General features: G+C 60.3%; 2 protein-coding genes across 5 annotated transcripts in view; one reads left to right on the plus strand and one right to left on the minus strand.

The window, feature by feature from the left end:
- Positions 1-5,133, plus strand: part of TNRC18 (trinucleotide repeat containing 18) — an 85,166-nt gene extending 80,033 nt beyond the window's left edge. Inside the window, 3 exon segments of the mRNA XM_025426295.3 lie at positions 2,758-2,994; positions 3,101-3,175; positions 3,483-5,133. Coding sequence (XP_025282080.1) covers positions 2,758-2,994; positions 3,101-3,175; positions 3,483-3,689 — 519 coding nt within the window. The 3' untranslated portion in view covers positions 3,690-5,133.
- Positions 5,018-19,355, minus strand: part of SLC29A4 (solute carrier family 29 member 4) — a 28,118-nt gene continuing 13,780 nt past the window's right edge. For 2 of the 4 annotated variants that reach the window (XM_025426297.3, XM_025426296.3), the window contains exons 2-11: positions 18,750-18,935; positions 15,715-15,846; positions 15,334-15,447; positions 14,698-14,826; positions 12,723-12,797; positions 10,999-11,246; positions 10,212-10,353; positions 9,940-10,127; positions 8,689-8,929; positions 5,018-7,490 (exon numbers count right to left, since the gene is read on the minus strand). In XM_025426297.3, coding sequence (XP_025282082.1) covers positions 7,354-7,490; positions 8,689-8,929; positions 9,940-10,127; positions 10,212-10,353; positions 10,999-11,246; positions 12,723-12,797; positions 14,698-14,826; positions 15,334-15,447; positions 15,715-15,846; positions 18,750-18,924 — 1,581 coding nt within the window. In that variant the 5' untranslated portion in view covers positions 18,925-18,935 and the 3' untranslated portion in view covers positions 5,018-7,353. Of the gene's footprint in view, positions 7,491-8,688; positions 8,930-9,939; positions 10,128-10,211; positions 10,354-10,998; positions 11,247-12,722; positions 12,798-14,697; positions 14,827-15,333; positions 15,448-15,714; positions 15,847-18,749; positions 18,936-19,355 lie in introns of those variants that run through there. The other 2 variants (XM_035717581.2, XM_049111174.1) reach the window with 2 other exon arrangements.

Raw genomic sequence — 19,355 nt, forward strand, 5'->3', positions numbered from 1 at the left:
AGGGTCACACAGTCACCCTTGTTGTAGAGAGGGATTCTCCAGAAGGAGCCCTCCCAGCCCACCCTGTGCCCATCTGGCGTGTGCACATGTGGACATGAACATGCATGTATGTGCCAGCACACATCTATACATGTACACAAACATGCTTGCCCATGCACACACACAAGCATCCAAGAAGCTTCCATGTGCAGAAGGGAACAGCCCCCGTGGTCACCAGTCCCCCCCATGCCCCTGGGCAGGTTTGCCCACTAACCCGGGCCCCTCAAGGCTACCCCCGAGGTGGGCTTGGAGGAGGTGCCCCACTGGGTCCATACCTACCCCCTCATCATTGCCAGTTCCTGCCAGGGCAGGTGTAGGGATTTGGGATTGATAGTGATGACTTGTGGGGGAGGCTGCCAGGGGGCTTACGTTGTGTTGCTCCCTGGTGTACGACAGCAAAGCCAGAAAAGTGGAGGAGAGTTCTGAATTATGACTCCAGCTTGGGGGTGTCTGTCTCAGGTGGCTCTTTGGGGTCCCCTGTGCCACCAGGAGCAGTTAGAACCCCCCAGAGGGCTCTTCAGAAGGGGTGCGGAGCAGGGAGTCCAGGAGTACTCAGTCCCCGGGCCCCTCTCAGCTCCTGCTCTCCCTATGGCTTCCCTGCTGTGGAGGCACCACTTTGGACCTGGTGCAGATAATCTGCTCGGACCCTGCGGGGCACAGGTTGTCTGGCTTTCAGCCTACGCAGGTCGCTGGCTCCAGGATGAGAGCCTCTCTTGGCAAGGCCACCGCTGAGGACAGCACATTTGAGCGTGTGGGGATCTTCCCTGACAAGCTGCACTCAGACATTCCCTGCTGGGCGTCCTGGAGCTCTGGTCCCAGCAGGTGCTTTATTGAGGGGCTGCATTGAGTGGCAGCTTCGAAGCTGAAGACGGGCACATTCTTGCTGACTCGCCTCCACTGTGATTGGCCTCTTCCCTGTGTTAGCATCAGGGTGCAGGGCTGCAGTGGACAGAAACGTCCAGGGGTGTCCAGCTTCAGGTACAACTGGATCCAGGGGTTTGAAAGGCTGTCTTCAGACTCACTCCTGGGTCCACGCTCCAGGTTTCAGTTGTTCCCACCTTTGCATCGGTCTCCTGCTTTGACGGTCCCTTCCCTCTTGACAGCAAGTAGCCCCTGTAGCTTCCAGTTTGTGTTCCACCATCTCAGAAGTGACAGTAGGGAGGAAGTATCTTTTTTTTTTTTTAAGATTTTATTTATTTATTCATGAGAGACAGAGAAACGGGAGGTGGGCAGAGACACAGGCAGAGGGAGAAGCAGGCTCCATGCAGGGACCCCGATGTGGGACTCGATCCCGGGACTCCAGGATCACGCCCTGGGCTGAAGGCAGGCTCTAAACCGCTGAGCCACCCGGGGATCCCCATGGAAGTATCTTTTTACAAGTAGTTGGTGGAATGCCTTTGGCTTGGATGCTAAGCCCACCTCTGAGCCAGTCACAATGCCAGAAGGAGGACAGGATGTTCAGATTGGCCGGGCCAAGTCCTGTGTTCACTGCAGGGGTGGGAGCAGCCCCACTGGGGAGCCATATGGATTGAGGAGGATCCGTGAGAAGGGGAGTAGCCACTGGATGCTAAGAAACATAGTGGCCGTCAGAGATGAGTTGATGTAGAAATCGTAGCTGTCCACCTCACCTTGAATTTATTTTTAGCCTTGAGCTGAAAAGAATTTGAGCAGTTTGTAGAACGTACGAGAAATCAGTGACCAGGACATCAGAAAGTCTTTCACCACCAGGGAGCCAATGAATTAAAAGCAGAGAAAGGGGGCTGCTGGAGAAGGTGGGAAACAAGCGTGCAGTCTCCCCTGTTGAGGCTCGTCTGAGTCCGCTGGCAGCCCATGTGAAATGGGCAAAGTGAGTTTTAGATCTGGGTTCTAGGAGATCACACTCTGCATCCATGGGAGAGCAGAACTTTGCTTAGGTCTGGTCTCTCAGGGGTTGCCCCCAGGGACAGCGATGGACCCTAGAGCTGCCTGGGGCTGGGGTACATTTTGGGGTCCTGATGGCAGGTGTGTTCCCTCCTCAGACCTGCATGTGTGTCCCAGTGCCAGCCCAGGAAATGTTTGTTGAGTGACTAAGAAAAACCCAGCACACCACAGGCTTAGCAGATGTGCACCGAGTGCTGGGCCTTGTGGGCCCTGGGCTGACCGGAGTCAGGGGCTTCCCCTGGGGGTTGACATTGTCTCAGGGACAGCCTCGGCCCCTGCCCCCCACTCCCTCGCCCCTGGTTAGGCCACTCAGGTGGCTGACTCCCAGCCCCACACTACCTGTTGGGGTGTAGAACGAGGCTGAACAGCCAGTGTCCTGTGGCCCCAGGGGACGTTACATGGCTAAGTGAGAGTCATGTGGGAGGAGCCCTGTGCTCTGTCCACAGGCGAAGCTGGGAGCCCCGGGGCTTCACTGCCCTGTCTCCCTACTGGACCACACTGTCCCTGTCTGGAAATTGGGGATCAGTAGGGGGCTGCTGGGTTCGGCTGCACGAGCCTCATGGACAGCAGGTGCACTTCTCCAGGATGGGAAAAAGCCCCTCTTAGTTGTGGGTCCTGCATGTCAGGGAAGCCCCTGTTGGACACCCAGTGTGCAGCGAGATGAAGGAGGCTCCCCCAGTTAGAGCAAGCAGGGGGTCCCCTCCATCCCAGCCCGCCCTCTACAGGAGCCCAGGGCTCGTGCGTAGGGCCGGTGGCGGCAGGGCGGGCCTGGGGCCCCTGACACGGTGTGTCCCGCAGCGCCGTGGCATGAAGGGCAAGGCCCGCAAGCTGTTCTACAAGGCCATCGTGCGCGGCAAGGAGATGATCCGCATCGGGGACTGCGCCGTGTTCCTGTCGGCTGGCCGCCCCAACCTGCCCTACATCGGCCGCATCCAGAGCATGTGGGAGTCGTGGGGCAGCAACATGGTGGTCCGCGTCAAGTGGTTCTACCACCCTGAGGAGACCAGCCCGGGCAAGCGCCTCCACGAGGGCCAGGTGAGGCCAGGGCCCGACCAGCCCGGGGGTGGAGGCCAGGGTGCCCGGCTGGGGCGGGCAGGGCCTGGCCAGGCTCACCGCTGCCCCTTGTCTGGCCCTCATGCAGCACTGGGACCAGAAGTCCGGCCGCAGCCTCCCCGCGGCCCTGCGAGCCTCCAGCCAGAGAAAGGACTTCATGGAGGTAGGGGCACGTGGTGGAGGGCAGGGAGGAGGTGCCCAGGCCTCCAACCCCAACCTCGTCCTGGCTCTGAACTGCTGCCTGCCACACTCGGTCCCCGCGATACTTTGGGGCCGTTGGCTTTCAGGGCTCTGTCCTGGCGCCTCTCTCGGCCTGTGTCAGAATCCCAGTCTCTGGGCTGCTCTAGGGTCGGGGTGAGGGGCGTTTCTCTGTCTCTGCCCTCAAGGTTTGCCCTGGTCCCTCTGGCCTGGGAGGGGGGTCTTCCCTCTGCCCCCCCACCTGCCCTGACACCTGCCCACCGTGCCCGCAGCGCGCCCTCTACCAGTCCTCCCACGTGGACGAGAACGATGTGCAGACCGTGTCGCACAAGTGCCTGGTGGTGGGCCTGGAGCAGTATGAGCAGATGCTCAAGACCAAGAAATACCAGGACAGCGAGGGTCTGTACTACCTCGCGGGCACCTACGAGCCCACCACAGGCATGATCTTCTCCACCGACGGCGTGCCTGTGCTCTGCTGAGCACCCAGCACCCTGCCAGCTGCCTTGTGCCCCGAGGGCCGATGGGGGCCCTCACCATCACTGCCACGTCTCGGGGGCCATGTGCGTTGGCTGTGTGCATGCAGGTGTGCCCTTGGACGCCCCGGCGTGTGTGAGCGTGTACATGTGTGTGCCTGTATGCATGCACGTGTGTGCACACATGTGCACACGTCTCCAGCCCCCCTCCCAAACCCCTCGGTGCCCCTCAGGATGGGGCTCCTCTCAGCTATCAGGGTATGGCTCTGCTGGGCCCCCTCCAGGGGCCTTCCCTCCAGCACCTTGTAAGCACTTGGCTAGGCTGGGTCCCCTCTGGGCCGATGCCCAGGCCCACCAGGGACTCAGTTGGGGGACGGGGTGGTTTCCAAGGAACCAGACTGACACTCGCTCTGGGGTTCCCGCTGCTGGAGGTCCTCCCCGGGGCACCTCGGGCCTGACCCCCCTCAGCACGGAGCCCGCCCCAAGCCTCCCGCTGTGACACGGGCAGCGAGGGGAGTGGGAAGTGGCCGGATGCCCGCCAGCCTCACTGATCAGGCCAGGCTTGGTCTGGGCGCCGGCCTGGGGCCCGGCCTCTGCCCCTCAGGATGGCCTGGACTCGAGCAAGAGAGCCAGGTGAGGGTGGAGCCCCGGAGCATCGGGCAGGTGCCAGGCAGCAGGGCGGGGGGCTGCTTGCCCTGAGGCCCTGGGGAGAGCCCACCCCTCCCGGTCCAGCCCCTTACACTACACACAACCCCAATGGTGCTGAAGTCCTCGACCCGGCCCCGCCCGGCCCTCCCGCCCCGGCCTCAGCCAGCCCGGAGGCGGCAGTTCTTATAACCTGTACAGTTTTATTGTACCGAGAGACTCTCCCCGCCCCTGTATCATACGCCTTTAAATGGAGTCAACTTTTTAATTATATATATAAAGATAAATATATATAAATATATATAAATATAAACTTTTTAAAACTGTGAAAAAATAGCTATGAAATTATAAAAAAAAAGCGAACACATTCTGACGTGCAGAATATTATTTTTTATTTCCTATTAGATTGTGAGTGTCTAGCACCCAGCTTCACGGGCCCCCCTCGTCCTGAGCACCCCCCGCCCGCCCGCCACCCTGGCCCAGGTGTACTGTACTTGCCCCCAGAATGGAGAAGCAGTTAGGGAGAGAAGAGGCTGAGGAAGGGAGAGAGGGGGGCCCCTGCTCCCCCGGCTCGGCCCCGAGAGCACTTACCAGCCCCCGCGCCTTCCAGGGGGACGGGAGGCCTCGTCCAGACAATCTTAAGGGAAGGAAAAGCCAGACTTTGGTTTTGTTTTTTGGGGGAATTACTGTTTTCCTTTTTTTTTTTTTTTTTAAGTTTCTTTTGGAATTTTGTTTGTTGGCGAATTCTGTGTGATCTTTTTCATAAAAAAAGAAAAGAAAAGAGAAAAAGCTATAATCGGAGAAATGCCGTTGTCTGGAGTGGTTCATTTCAAGGGCAGGGGAGGGTGGTGCGCGGTCCTGGGCAGCGGCTGGGGCGGTGCTGCCCACCATCCAGGCCAGGAGCTGGGCGCTGGCCCCACAGCGGCCGCGGTCGGCGCAGGGCCGTCTCCGTCCAAGCCAGCGCCAGTGGAGGGAAGCGGAGGCTTTGTGGGCTGTCCCGGCTGCTGTCCCCGTGGGTGGCCAGAGATGACCACCACTGTGTGGGCGGCTGAGCTGCGGGACGTGTCCGTCAGTGCAGAAGCGAGGCTGGGGGTGGGCACCTCCCGTGTCCTTGAAGATGCAGAGCTCAGCGCTCCAGCCCTGCCCACAGCTGAAGACAAGAGCCAGGGCAGTGCAGGGGGGCCGCGTGGGCCGGGGCCGTGGGGAGACGGGACTGCACCCCTGCGGGGGTCACGGGAGGCCGGGTCCTGCTCCTGCTGCTGCCACTCCCTCCGGCCTGACCCCGCGGGCACCTGCCCAGCGACCCACCAGGGGAGGGGCTGAGAAACCGAGTCAGGACAGCCGCCGGCCACTCCCACCCAGAGGAGCGCTGCGCTGGCGCCACCTGGTGGCCCCTGTGGTATTGCCTCGAGGTCTTGGCTCCCCTCGCGGCCCAGGGCGCCCGTTTGGGTCCAGGGCTGAGGCCTGACAGTGGGTCCTGGTGGTGAGTCCTCAGGCTGCAGGCCCGGAGCACAGCCCCTCTGATGGCCGACCCCCCTCCCCAGACCTTCTCCAAGGGACCCACATAAAAGGGTGGACCGGCTCCACTGCTTGTGGAGACTAAGGCACCAAACTGGACAGGAATCAGCAGCATAGCTGAAACTTGAACCCAGAACCCTCAACCTCGGGTCCTGGTTCATTTCCTGCGGGCAGGGTGCAAGCTCCTTGTCAAATGGATGGCTGCAGCCCTTCCCCCTGACCTGAGGGCCAAGGAGCACCAAAGGTGCCTTCACACCCCAAATGCTTCCAGCTCCCGTGCCACCCGTCCACCCCCCACCAGGTGCATGGAGCCCTCCTGCTACCAGATTGGCCACCCCCACGCAACTCCAGGCCTGGTTGTGGGCAGGGCAGCTTCCCAGGTGAAAAGACTGAGGTCCTAGCCCCATGGGTGGCTCTGTCCCAACAGGACCCCTCCCCCACTACCAGAGAGCAAGGTGGTGGGGGGCGGCCCCCACCCACACAGACGCCACTCAGAGGCAGCAGCTGGGCAGTTCTCTGCCTTCATATTTTAATGGCCAGTGCGGTAGTTAGTGGACAGACAGGTGGACAGGACATAGAGGGCCAGGGTGGTCACAAGTGTGCCATGGGCGTGGCAGGGCAGGCCATCCTCCCCCTGGAAAAGTCTGTCTTTGGCAAGATGCTCCAGAATCCCCTCAGCTCAGGGCACCCCAGACTTGGAGCTTGAGGATCCTGACTGGGGAGGGGACCCCCCCCACCTACTTGCAGTGACTCCTGTCCTTCCTTGGGCCTCGCTGGGTGAGGATCAAGGTCTAAGTCAAGAGATGACTTCAGCCTGCGTGTGTCCCCTTGCGGCATTACAGACGGATGGGGTGGAGCCAGAGAAGTGGACAGGGGTCCCCGGTCAGGTGCAGACTCCCAGGCCTGTGGCCTAGGTGGGCGCCTGGGTGCATGGAGGGGGGCTCTCGATGCGGGGTGGGTGCACCCAGGCCAGCGCACAAGCTATGGTGGTAGAGAGGCCAGTGTAGACCACGGTCTGAGGGCATTCAGATCCAGGGCTACTATACCGTCGTGGCAAATGCATTTTGCTTGGGAGAACTAGTGTTTAGGGACAGGTAGAGGGGAGAGGCCCTCTCCTTGGGGAGGGCTCCCTGGTGAAAGAGGGTGGGGTCAGGTGCCATGGATGGTGGGGACAGGTGGCCATGGGTGGGGGTCGCCAAGAGTGGCCCCCGCTGGTGGCCTGCTCTTCTGGCTGGGGACGGCTGTGACCCCAGAGAGCACTGGCCTGGCTAGAGTCGGGGCCACTGCACACAGGGGATGAAGGGCAGGTGCGAGACAGGACGGGGAGCACAGTGCTGGGCGGCCCTGGGTGGCCCTGGGATGGCTCAGCATAGCCCTGGGGCCGGAGTGACAGGGCAGCTGGGCCCAGAGGGGGCGTGACTGGCACGGGGAGGAGGCCGGGGCCCCGCAGGCACTGCAGGCAGGGGCGGGGAGGGGGCCTCGGGCCTCGGGGGTGGCCAGGCCTGGCTCAGAGGCCGGGGAAGGAGGTGTTTGTGGAGGTGTGGAAGCAGCTGCTGGGGGCGTCCCGGGTGAGGCTGTAGGTGCAGTAGGCCACAGCGGAGCCCAGCGTCAGCCCCGTCATGTAGGACACGGTCATGGTGTTGCCTGCGGACGACACGGGACCTCAGGTGGCGGCCAGGGGCAGGGTGGCGCTGCGGCGGCGGGGGGGGGGGGGGCGCTCAGAGGACCACAGCAGCGACCACGACGGCGGCCGCGAGTCCAAGCCGCAGCTTCTTGGGTGCGAAGCAGTGACCACCGCCCGCTCCCGGAGGGGAGGCCATCTGAGGACGGTTACGCCCCAGGTGAACACACGGGCTGCCCCAGGCGTTGCCTGCTTCTCTGCCTCCAGCTCCCCATCTACACGTGCGTGCCTCCTTGTGCGGACAATCTGGGATGTCTAAGGGCTTCTGGAACGACTGTGCCCGGAACGTGATCCAGGGCCCCTGGCCCCCCCAACCCCTCTCCCCCTTCAGTCGATGGCAATCCAGGCTTCTCGGGACACCCCCAAACTGGGGACTCCTTCTTGGCCCCAGATCCTTCTCTCACATCTGGTCTCCAGATCCATCAGCCCGCCCCGTGGGCTCTGGCTGTCAAACAGATCTGGGATCTGGCACTTTCTTCCAGGGACGTGGCCCGCTGCCCGAGCCCCTCCTCTAAGGTCTGGTCTGGCCTGGACGAGTGCAGGAGCGCCTCCCTCCCTCCCGGCCCCTGCCTGTTCCTGCCTCACTGTCCAAGCAGCACCGGAAGCGGTCTTTACACACATTCAGGTCCTGCCGCTCCTCGCTCCTGGGGGCCTCCACCCCTACCGTGGGGACCCCCCCCTCCCCCCGTCCCATCGCTGGCTCTGCCCCTAGGCTTTCACGCAGGCTCTTCTTCTGCATTGTCACAAGGCTGGCTTCCTTGCCACTTTCTCCAGATCTCTGCTCAAAAGTCACCTCCTCAGGGAGGCCTTCCCAGATCATTCCACTTACATTGTAAACTCCCCATCCCAACAACCTCATCCTCTTTCTCTGCTTTTTCTCTGTCATATTTACCATTACTCAACACATTACGTGTATGGTCATTTGTCACCTCTGGACTGTCAGCCCCACACGCGCAGGGGTCATCGTCTTGTTGCCACTGTATCCCTGGTGCCTAGAACAGTGCCTGGCACACAGTAGGGGCTCATTGAGCATTTGCGGGATGAATGAAGTGGCAAGTGATTGATGAACATCCCCACATCTATGAGCTCCCGGAGGCTGACATGACCCTGGAGCCCAGGAGCACCTTTTTGCCACATGGCCGTTGTTCCCGTGGGCCTTACCTGCCAGCTCACGCTGCTTGGGGCTCACTTTGCCCGCTGCCAGGATCATGGGCACGCTGCCAAAGTAGCCGTTGCTGATGCCCATGAGCAGAGAGAAGACGCAGGGCCAGGCCGGGTGGCGCAGGGCGGGCGTGCCACTTGGGTAGACGCACAGGATGAAGAGGGGGATGAAGACCACGCGCAGGCAGGAGCAGGCCAGCAGGTGGGTGCCCCGCCAGTCCATGGGCAGAGCTGCCAGGATCTGTGGAGAGCCAGGCACGTGGGCTCCCCGTCTCTCCCGAGCCCGCCACTCCTCCCGTCTCTACAGCAGCCCCACACAGGGTCCCTGTGCACAGATGCACCAGCTCCGGTGGGTCCCCATCCTTTGCCGGCCTTGGCCACTAAATCCACCAAATCCGTGTGTTGTTACAGCAACACACGGTCCTTGCTGGTGTGCCTAGCATCCATCTAAACACTGCACAAGGGGTCCCTGGGTGGCTCAGTGGTTGAGCATCTGCCTTTGGCTCCCTGGGATCGAGTGCCACATCAGGTTCCCCACAGAGAGCCTGCTTCTCCCTCTGCCTGTCTCTGCTTCTCTGTGTCTTTCGTGAATAAATAAAAATCTTTTAAAAAACCAAAAAACAAAAAACAAGAACACTGCATGGGTCCCCCCACCTCATTCTATCCTCACTGTACCCTCACAGGATGGGCTCCTGACCCTACTGGAGAAATGGGGCCCTCGAGACCCCAAGGGTCAGTCCTGCCTACAACATTTTATGCAGCAGGAAAGAGCACAATTAAGAGTTGAGCTCACTAAGCCTTGCTCCCTCGCAGACAGACTCATTTCTCAGACGGCTCTGCTGTGTGACCTTGGGCAAAAGGCTTTCCTTCTCTGAGCCTCACGTTCTTCATTCGTCTGAAGAAGGCCCACATCAGGCCTGCCCCAGAAATGGCAGCCTTGATCCTACTCCAACCCTGACCCCTGCCTGCCCTGTGCTTGTAGCACGGGGAGGGCACTCTGCCCAGATTCTTGTGGCCCCTTCGAGGTGCCTGCTCTCTGGGAGTACGTCCTGCGCTCTTGGGAGGCCTGTCCCACAGACCCAGTAGCTGCGGGGTGCAGACACAAGGATGACTGCTAGGGCCGCCCGCTGTGGGACGTGGCCTGGGATGGCGCAGTGGCTTGGCTGCCCCCTCCCAACTTGGGAGCTCCGGTGTCCTCAGCTCAGGGGCCGCCCCCAACCTGCAGGGACCCTGGAGGGGCTGCAGGCTTGCCTTGCCCACGAAGTCGGAGAGGTTGAACACAGCCATGATGAGGATGGGCAGCCACTCGCCCAGGACGCAGTGGCGGACCTCGGACTCGAGACCCGGGAAGAGGCACAGCGTGATGAAGTAGGTGACGGCGATGGAGAGCATGTCAGCCCAGATGGCGCGGGCCACGGCGTAGCGGTGCAGCAGCAGGGCTGTGGGCGGCAGGCTAGGGGTCAGGCGGTGGGGGCGCTGCCGGCAATGCCCAGAGGACCACCCCGCCTGCCTTGCCCCCCGACCTCTGAAGGAGGGCCAGCTCCGCGTGACTCTCGGCTGTGGCATGTCGAAGCGCGTGTAGGTGCCCCCACCGCCGCTGGTCACCTCGTGGGCTGGGCTGTCCTTCGGGGACCCGCTGTTGGCTAGGCCTGGGCAATGGTGCTCCTGGAGGGAGGACGCACGGAGCCGGTCGGGTATGGGTGGGGAGGGGTCCTCCAGGTCGCCCACCCTGCACCCCACGGCCCCTCAAACACATAGAGCTCCATCCAGCCCCTGAGCCCTTCGCACTTGCTCTTCCCTCTGCTCCCGATGCCCTTCCTGTGGATCTCCACATCTCCCCTCCTCGGGGGTCAAGGTCAGCCCAGAGGACACTTCTCAGGGAACCTCCCTGACTACCGTGGGCTTGGTCCCAGCACTGTGACACAGTGTGTTGCCTGGTGGCCCCTCTCTGTGTCACACAGAGCCTGGTTGACCCTCTGGACCCTGTCTGCAAGGACTTCGCTTCGGAGGACGGTGAGGGGCGTGGGGCCTCCCAGGAGCAGGGATGCTGACTCCTCCCGCCCTGCCCTCCCGTGTCATCCTGTGGCGCCCTACCTGCCACCCTGCTCCCTCCGGGGCCGTGAGGCCCTGCTGCCACCAGAGGGCACCCTGCCCCCCAGGACGGCTCTGGCCGGCCCACCAGCCGGGCCTCAGGCCACATACACGGGTGCCACGGGGGCTCGAAACCTGATTCTGCAGATAGAAGGAGGGCCCGAGGGAAGGCCAGGAGGTCGGCTGGGACCTGGCGGTGGCAGCGCCCGACAGACTCACAAACTGGATGTCCCCCGCAGCAACGTCGTGGTGCACGCGGTAGCCGGCCCTGCAGCCCCCACGGCTGTCGCGGGGTCTCGTGGTGTAGTAGAGCACGAAGCGGCTGCGTCGCACCAGCAGGTGCAGCAGGAAGCAGAGCAGCTCCAGGCCCGCGGACACCAGGAAGAAGATGAGCGTACTGGCCCGCTCGTCCGGCAGCAGCAGCTTGGTGAGGATACGGCTCAGGGACACCATCACGCCCGCCGTGCCTGGAGCGGGAAGGAGCCATGCTCGGCCTGGGCCTCGGCCCCCACTCAGCACCCCCAGCCCTGCCCTACCCCTGCCTGGATCCGTCCCGGGCCCTGCCCAGCCCCGCACCTGCCCGGCCCCGCACCTGCCCGGCCCTGCCCTGCTCAAGCTCCCTCCGGCCCTGGCCCAGGCCCCAGACGGGAGGGAGCTGTTCCCAGCATGCGCCCACTCAGACCACCCCTCCCTGGCCCTGCTGTCTTCTCATACACACACCCCAGGAGCATTTATACAGCGCTTGTTGTGTGCCTGGCACCACCTTGCCCTGAGGAGGACACAGTGGGGACAGGGGGTACCTGAGCCCTGCCTTCCCAGGGCTCGTGCTGCTAACGAGTTGCAGAAGAATGTCAACATCTGTACATGACAGTGGGGGCAGGCAAAGGCTGGGGAGGAGCATCCCCGGCAGGGGCTGGCCTGAGCTATGCTTGTCCATGTTCAAGGAGCTGACGGGAAGTGTGGGTGTGGTCACAAGATCACAAGGGAGGGCAGTGGGGTTATGGCAGGTGGGAGACCTCAGGCAGGATGTGGGTGTGGGGTGTGACCATGAGCCACTGGGTAGTGTCTGGCAGAGGCAGGCCGTGGCCACTGATGGCTAATCTCAGAGTGTGGGGCTCCTGGCTGCACAAGCCACCCCAAATCAGCAACAGTCTGCAGCTGCCTCGCTCACCTCTGTGACAAAACATACCGAAGTGATCTGCTTGCCCCGTGCCTTCCTGCAGCCGAACCCCACACACCTAAGGGTTAGAGTCCTGAGGGTGTCTGGGCAACCTCCCCACATGGTAGGGGATGCAGAGTACCCCAAAGAAGTGGGCCAACTTCCTGCCTGGACTACACTGCTGACCCTGGCCCATCCAGGCATCAAGGAAGGCTGAGAACATCTGGTGGAAGGGGCTTCAAAAGAGGGCCCTGATATGCAGGTGGGGACAGCAGGGCCAGTGGGGAGCTGGCCACCCAGACCAGGGCTGGAGGGCAGGGATCAGAGTGCTGGGTAAGGTTCAGGTTTGGGGGTGCCATTCACTGAGCAGGGGCAGATGGACAGGACGGGTGGGCTTGGAAAAGTGAGTCTGAGAAGCCATGTGGGGGTGCCGGGCAGGGGTTAGCTCGTGGGTCCGGGGATCTGAGGACAGCGTGACGTGACGCTGAGGTGTGGTGCCGGACATCGTGGTTTGGACAGGCATACCTTGCACACACATGCACATGCAGACACACAGAACACACGAGCACCCCAAGTCACTCTAGAGCCCCGCTCAGACGCATACGTGCTCTCACATCACAAAGGTCTGCACCCTCATAGAGATGTGCACACATCATAGCCGTTCCCTTCCCATCGGGAGTCCCTGCCCCCCACCAGCCAGGCGGGGGTTGATGGTGGTCACCGTCCCCAACCAGGTGCGTGGCACATAGCCAAGGGCTCCTCCTGGGGGTCTGCAGATACTCACTCTCCCCGGTCATCACGCCCTGGGTGTACCTCTTGGGCAGCATCCCCGTGTACCCATAGAAGCTGGATTGCTGCACTTGGGGGGAGAGACAGAGGAGTGATTGTGAGATGCCACCCCTCACCTGGTGGCAGAGGCATCTGGCCCACCCACCCTGCCCAGCAAGTAGTGTGTGCTGGGGACCACGGGCCAGCCAGGTCCTGGCCAATGAAACACGAGCAGAAAACATGCACCCCTTCCGGCCGAGGCGAAAAAAGCCAAGTGGACTTCTGATGTTTCTCTCCCCCAGTGGCAGTGACCAAAGGGGCCTCGTGTTACAGATGGGGGCCACTGAGGCCCAGCTCCCAGGGACTGTGTGAAGCATCGCCTCTGTCCACGTGTTGGACATGCAGCGAGAGCTAGAAAGGAGTCTAATTTTATGAAGCCACTGAGATTTCTGGGCCAGCTGGTTCCTACAGCCTCCCTGCTCTCATCCTAACCAACACAGAGATGCACAGGCTCAGAGCCTACAGCTTAGCAAATCCCTGCCCTACACGGACACCCACCCCAGAGCAGACAAACCATGAAAACTAGGATCTCCTGGTCCTTCCCGGCATTTGCTTTTTTAAAGAAATAGAACAGAACAAAACAGACCTGAGGACACCACCTGGAGTGAGGACACGGTTTCCCAGAGCTTCAATCTCACTAATAAGCACACACACGCATGCAAACATGTTCACTGGCTCATAGTGTGAAACGTATTTCTTGCCACACAAAAAGAGTTTGAAAGAGTACAAAGCCACCACCTGGACCTTTCCAGACATTGCTGCCGTGAAAGAGGGAAGCGGAGGACCATACAGGACTAAAGGGGATTAAAGACATGACAGTGAGTGCCAGGTGTGATCCTGGACTGCATCCTGGGTCAGGAAAACAGACTGCTATAAAGGATGCTATCCAGGTGATGGGTGACATGTGACACGGATCCTGAGAGCGCACCATGTGGGTTATGCTTCCTGACTCAGGTAACTGTAACACAGGGATAGAAGAAACATCTTGACTTCTAGAAAATACACTCTCAAGACTCAGGATTTAAAAAAAAAAAAAAAAAAAAGGACTCAGGATTTAGGCAAGATGACTCCCAAATGGTTTAAGATGAAAACACAGATTATTTTATATTTATATGTTTTCAGAGACAAAATTTATTCATATCTATGTGTATAATGGGGACAGAGAGCGTCTATGTGACAAAACATCAGCAACTGGCGAGCCTAATGAATGTGAAGGGTGTGTGGGAATTCCTTATGCTATTCTTGCAACCTTTCCAGAGGTATGAAATAGTTTCAAAATAAAGTTAAAAAAATAAGTTTGAGAGACACCCCCCAAGAGCAACAAGGTGACATGGTGACATGGGCAGGATAGTTCTTGAAGCACAATTCATACCTGAGGAAGCCAGGGGATTGCCTCCACGTCCACATGGCATGCAGTGGGTGTGTGGACCTGTGCACAGTGTATGCACTCTAATGCTGTATGTGCTCGGGGCACACGGGCACTGTGGATGTGCAGCATGTGCGCACGTGTGGAGTTTACACATGGATGCAGCATGCAAGTGTGTGCACGTGTGTGGTGTACACGTGGATGCAGCATGTGTGTGTATGTGTAGCGTATACATGGATGCAGCACGTAGGTATACACATACAGCATGTGTGTGTGTGTGTAGTGCCACAAGGATGTGGCATGTAGGTGTAGATGTGCAGTGTGTGTGTGGGTTTGTGTGGAGTGTACACGTGGATGCTGTACACAGGTGTGTAGGACGTGCAGGTGGATGCAGTAGGCACCACGGGTGTGCACTCCGTGTGTGAGCACACGGGTGGGGCACGCACGTGGATATGTCCTGGCGCTGAGCCCACCAGCCCGTGCGGTACGTCCCCAGCAGGTGGGGGACCGAGGTGTGACGGCCCGCGGCGGGTACTCAGGGGTCGGTGCCAGCCCCCGTTCCTACCTGTGCAGCCCAAGGCCACGGTGCCCACAGCGGCCAGGTTGATGGCATAAGCCTGGTCACGAGAGAAGAGCTGCAGCCATACGTCACAGATGCTGATGAAGAGGAGGGGGCCCAAGGCCAAGAGGTAGCCTGTGGGAGAGGCCAGAGTGGTGGGCAGGGAGCAGCAGGTGGGGGGCTCCCTTCGTGCCACCCTTCCTGTGGAGCACCCTTCCTGTGGCTCCCCTCGTGCCACCCTTCCTGGTCAGAGATGCCCTCTCTGTCTGCCTTTCTCCTTAATGCTTGTATGGCTGGGGACACTTTAGAGGTCTTAGAGGAGGATGCCTGTAAGGCTTCCTGGAGGAGGTACCACTTGAGCTGGGCCTTGAAACTGGATGTTGCCATGAAGAGGAAAGGGACAGGAAGAGCTGACTAGGCCCCGGGACGCGATGTAGGGTGCACAGAAGCCTCCCCAGGGGCAGGTATCGTGCTAGCATATGGTGCACCCACCACAAGCTGGACCCTATTTTCATACGTTGAACCCTGTAACGTTCTGAGGAGGTGTGCCCATTGGACAGATGGGTCGCAGGGTAACTGAGGAGGTGAATGGCAGTGACAGGCCAGATGTTCGAGAGCTGGGAGCCCCGGTGGGCAGTGTACCCGCGGTGATCCTGGTGTGCAGGTTCAGTCTCTCCACCAGCGCGTTATTCAGGAGCACGGCCACCAGTGCCACCAAGATGTACGTGAGGCTCATGTCGAACACAATTGAGGTCCCTGCGAGGGGGGAGGGTTCGCCGGCAGTAGGTGCTCAGGGGAGCCCCTCTCTCTGCACCCACCCTCAGCAGGTACTGCTTCCTCGCTCTGCCTGAAAGTGGCTGGCAGCCCAGGGAGGGTGAGCGGCCGCCCTGAGTCACTTAGCAATTTGCCGCTGAGCGAGGATTTGAATGAATGGGCTCCCCAGTAGGGTTTCGGGAGGGTGGCGAGCCAGAGCCGAGTGTGCCACCGGCCTGGGGAGGCAGGGCGCGACGGTGGGGGGCCCACCTGGGTACTTGTGGTGTAGGTAGTCCACGTCGGTGATGAAGCTGTTGTACGGGAGCAGGAAGCCCACGCCGGCCAGCAGCATCGCAAAGTAGATGGCGTGGTAGCGGTCGTCGGGCACCGGCTCCTCTACCGCTAAACCCAAGGGCAGCAGCAGGTAAGAGGGGGGCGAGCCCCTCCACACCACCAGCATCACGGCCACCATCCCCCTTCGTGGTCAGAGCTGTCATGGCAACCACCCATGGCCACCACCGTCGTGGCCATAAAGCAGCTGGCTTGACAGACCGTAGAAAGGCCCCCGGGAGACTCAGCTGAGGTGAAACTCCCCAGGAGGCTGCCTAGGCTCTAACTGGGGGTCTAGTACCCGGGCTGAGCTCCCCACACCAGCACTCGTGTGTCCAGGGAGCACGCAGGTGGATGTGGGTCCACTCTGACCTTCAGGGACCCACTAGCAACGCGGCTGCCTCCCGCCCCTATGACTCCAGGCTGCGGGCCCAAAGGGACGGTCCAGGGTCCAAAGGCAGAAACACTTCTACCCGGAGACACAACAGTCCCATTGACCGGGAAGCAAGACGGCCCCTGGCCATGCTGGGCTCCTCCTGGCCCCAAATCAGCAGGCAGAGAAGAGGGTTGCCAGGGGGCTGGGGTGGCTCATCCTGACTACCAAGGGCACATCAGGGATGGAACAGAATAGAGCAGAGGGGTGCCTGGGGGGCTCAGTCAGGTATGTGTCTGCCTTCAGCTAAGGTCATGATCTCGGGGTCCTGGGATGGAGCCCCCGTTGGGCTCCCTGATCAGCAGGGGGTCTGCTTCTCCCTCTGCCTCGGTGTGTGCCACGCATGTGCACACGCTCTCTCTCTCTCTAATAAATAAATAAATCATAAAAAAGAGAATAGAACAGAATATGCGTACGTCTGGAACAAGTATGTCACGGCGTTTCTTAGGATTTCCACTCCCGGGGGCTGAAGTCAACGGAAAACAATCTGATTTGTGCCTTTAGAAATGAAGGTCTGGGTCTCCCCACTGGGCAAAGAACCATGACCAGCTCGGTTGTGGAGGGAACAGGCGCGGGATGGGCAGCAGAGAAAGGTGGTTATAAATACCAGCCATGACCACGGGACCCCCCAGACCCCAGGAATGCCGCTGTTGCACGTATTTGTCCCTCACCTTGACGCTAGTATGTCTGTATGTGTCTATGAACCCAAAGCTTGCGTTTGCCCACCTTATCACCTTACCGTCTAACAGAGGACACGTTTGTGCCAAATCTCAATATTTAAATCGTGGGCTGTCAAAGGAGAGGTGGGAACGTGCTATGTCAGACTTTGCATCTTTTGGGGTAAGGGTCAGTGTGTTTTCGGTTGCAGAGGGGTTAGCTGAGTCGCACCAGGTGGCAGTATGACTTAGTGTCTTTATTTGGAGATGAAGTATGGTTACGGAGCTGTGTTTGAGAGCCATGGGGGCAAGGGGTGGGCTGTGATGGGTCCATTTTATGGGTCAACTTGGCTGGCTTAGTCCCTCGTTCAATTGGACACTGGTTGAGGTGCTGTCATGGAGGGATTTTGTGGATAAAAGTCTCTCCTTAGTGGACTCTAAGTTAATCAAAAGGAAATTACCCTGGGTGGGCCTGACCTAATCAGGCAAGGCATTTAGGTCTTCCCAGAGCCAAGACCCTAAACAGGTCAGAGCCCTGGGGTTTCCTGAGCACCAGCCTTATGGACTTCAGACCACCTTAGCCAGTCTCCATTGTAGTTGCTTATGTTCTGTAGTGAACCACACCTGCATCCTATCTCCAACTCTCTACTATCTGTGTATGTATCTCCCACTGGCTCTGTTTCTTGGCTGAGTGACCCAGCCACCATCACCAAGGCGACTACAGTTAAAATCACCATTGCCATGACCACCATCTGCTTCTATGGCCACAGTCACATGTTATCTAGTGCCACGACTGGCCAGGGGAAGTCTGGCACCCTGGGGATGGGCCCAGAGCTGGCTCTGCCTAAGTACAGGGGAACAGGGCTTGGCCAGCAGGACCTCTGCTTCCCACGTGCAAAGACAGGGCATGGAACCAGAAAATCAGCCCCTATTTCTGAGCCTGGAGGGGTGCTAGCAAAAACTGCAGGCATGGGCAGCCCAGGTGGCTCAGCGGTTTAGCGCCTGCCTTTGGCCCAGGACGTGATCCTGGAGTCCCGCCCGGGATCAAGTCCCGCGTTGGGCCCCCGGCATGGAGCCTGCTTCTCCCTCTGCCTGTGTCTCTGCCTCTCTCCCTCTCTCTCTCCTTTCTGTCTCTCATGAATAAATAAATAAAATCTTAAAAAAACAACTGCAGGCACCCCAAAATGAGCTGTCACTGGGGGCCTCCCGAGGGCAGGGACAGCCCTTAGCAATGTTTTGGGGCTTCTGTGCAGCCACAGTGAGGGTGGCACCTGGACTTCTCCCCTTTCTAGATGACAGAACCAAAGCTCAGAGAATGGTCACTCGCCCAAGGCCCCCAAGTCGGTGGAAGGACGTGGTTGAACCCAAACCTGTCCAGTGTCAGCCCCGCATGCAGCCCTCTACCGAGCAAGTCCGATCGCATAGGCAACTGGCCCATTTCCTTGATGTGGGGGAACCGAGGCTCAGAGAGGTTTAGGCCTGTGTCAAGGTCACACGGTCAGGATGAAAATCAAGTCTTTGCACCTCACATTGGTCCTCCCATCTGGCACTCGCTTGCCCATCTCCACTGAAGGGAGGCCAGTGAAGGTGACCCAAGCGACATGTGTCACTTCCAGACGGAAGCTCTACAGGGCAGTGCATGATTCATCGTGCGCCCTTCCACCTGCCCAGAGGTCACAGGAGCCTCTGGCCAGATGAAAGCTCTTCGCCTGGCTCCGTGACCCACGTGGGACACGTGACATCAGGGCGAAGTCCTCGAGACAGATCCCTCCTGGCAGATGCTGCGTCCTGCACTCGGTGGCTCCCGGGGGCTCCCGCAGCCCATCCTGGCCCTGAGCCGGACACACACCTGCGCCGCCCCCGCCCCCGCCGGCCCCGTCACTCACCGGAGTCCGCGAGAGCCGGGACAACCCCAGCCACACCGCCCTGGCCCTGAGCCGTCCCCGCCGCCACCTCCTCCTCCAGCTGGCAGCTGTCGAAGCTGAAGCTCATCACCACGCTCCTGTCTGGCGTGCCCGCCACGCTGGGCTCCTTGAGGCGCTGGCTGCCCACGGAGCCCATGGCAGCCCGTGCTGCGGAGAGGGGAGAGGAGGCGGGCTGAGCGAGCCAGGGGGACCCCGCACCCCGCTGCGCCCCCGGGGCACACGAGCCTGTGGCTGAGCGGTGCCATGCCACTCCAGGCTTGGTCGCAGTGGCGCCATGACGGGGACCCCGGTGACAGTGGCATGGTGGCACGGAGGGAGAGACATGGGGTGGGCGGAGGGGGAATCTGGAGCTGGAGTGCCAGGACTCGGTGAGCAGTCAGAGTGACAGCAGACATCACTGAGTGCTGCGTGTGCCAGCGACGTGCTCAGTGTCCCCCGCACCATCTCCCTCTGGGAAGACGTGCCCATACTCACTCATTTTACAGCCGGGAAGGGAACGGGAGCCTAGAGACAGCCGCCCCCGCCACCCCCACCCCAGTCTCACAGACCGTAAGGGGAGCAGCAGCC

The sequence above is a fragment of the Canis lupus genome, chromosome 6 (assembly GCF_003254725.2).
Source record: "Canis lupus dingo isolate Sandy chromosome 6, ASM325472v2, whole genome shotgun sequence".
In the NCBI taxonomy this organism is placed as follows: Eukaryota; Metazoa; Chordata; class Mammalia; order Carnivora; family Canidae; genus Canis; species Canis lupus.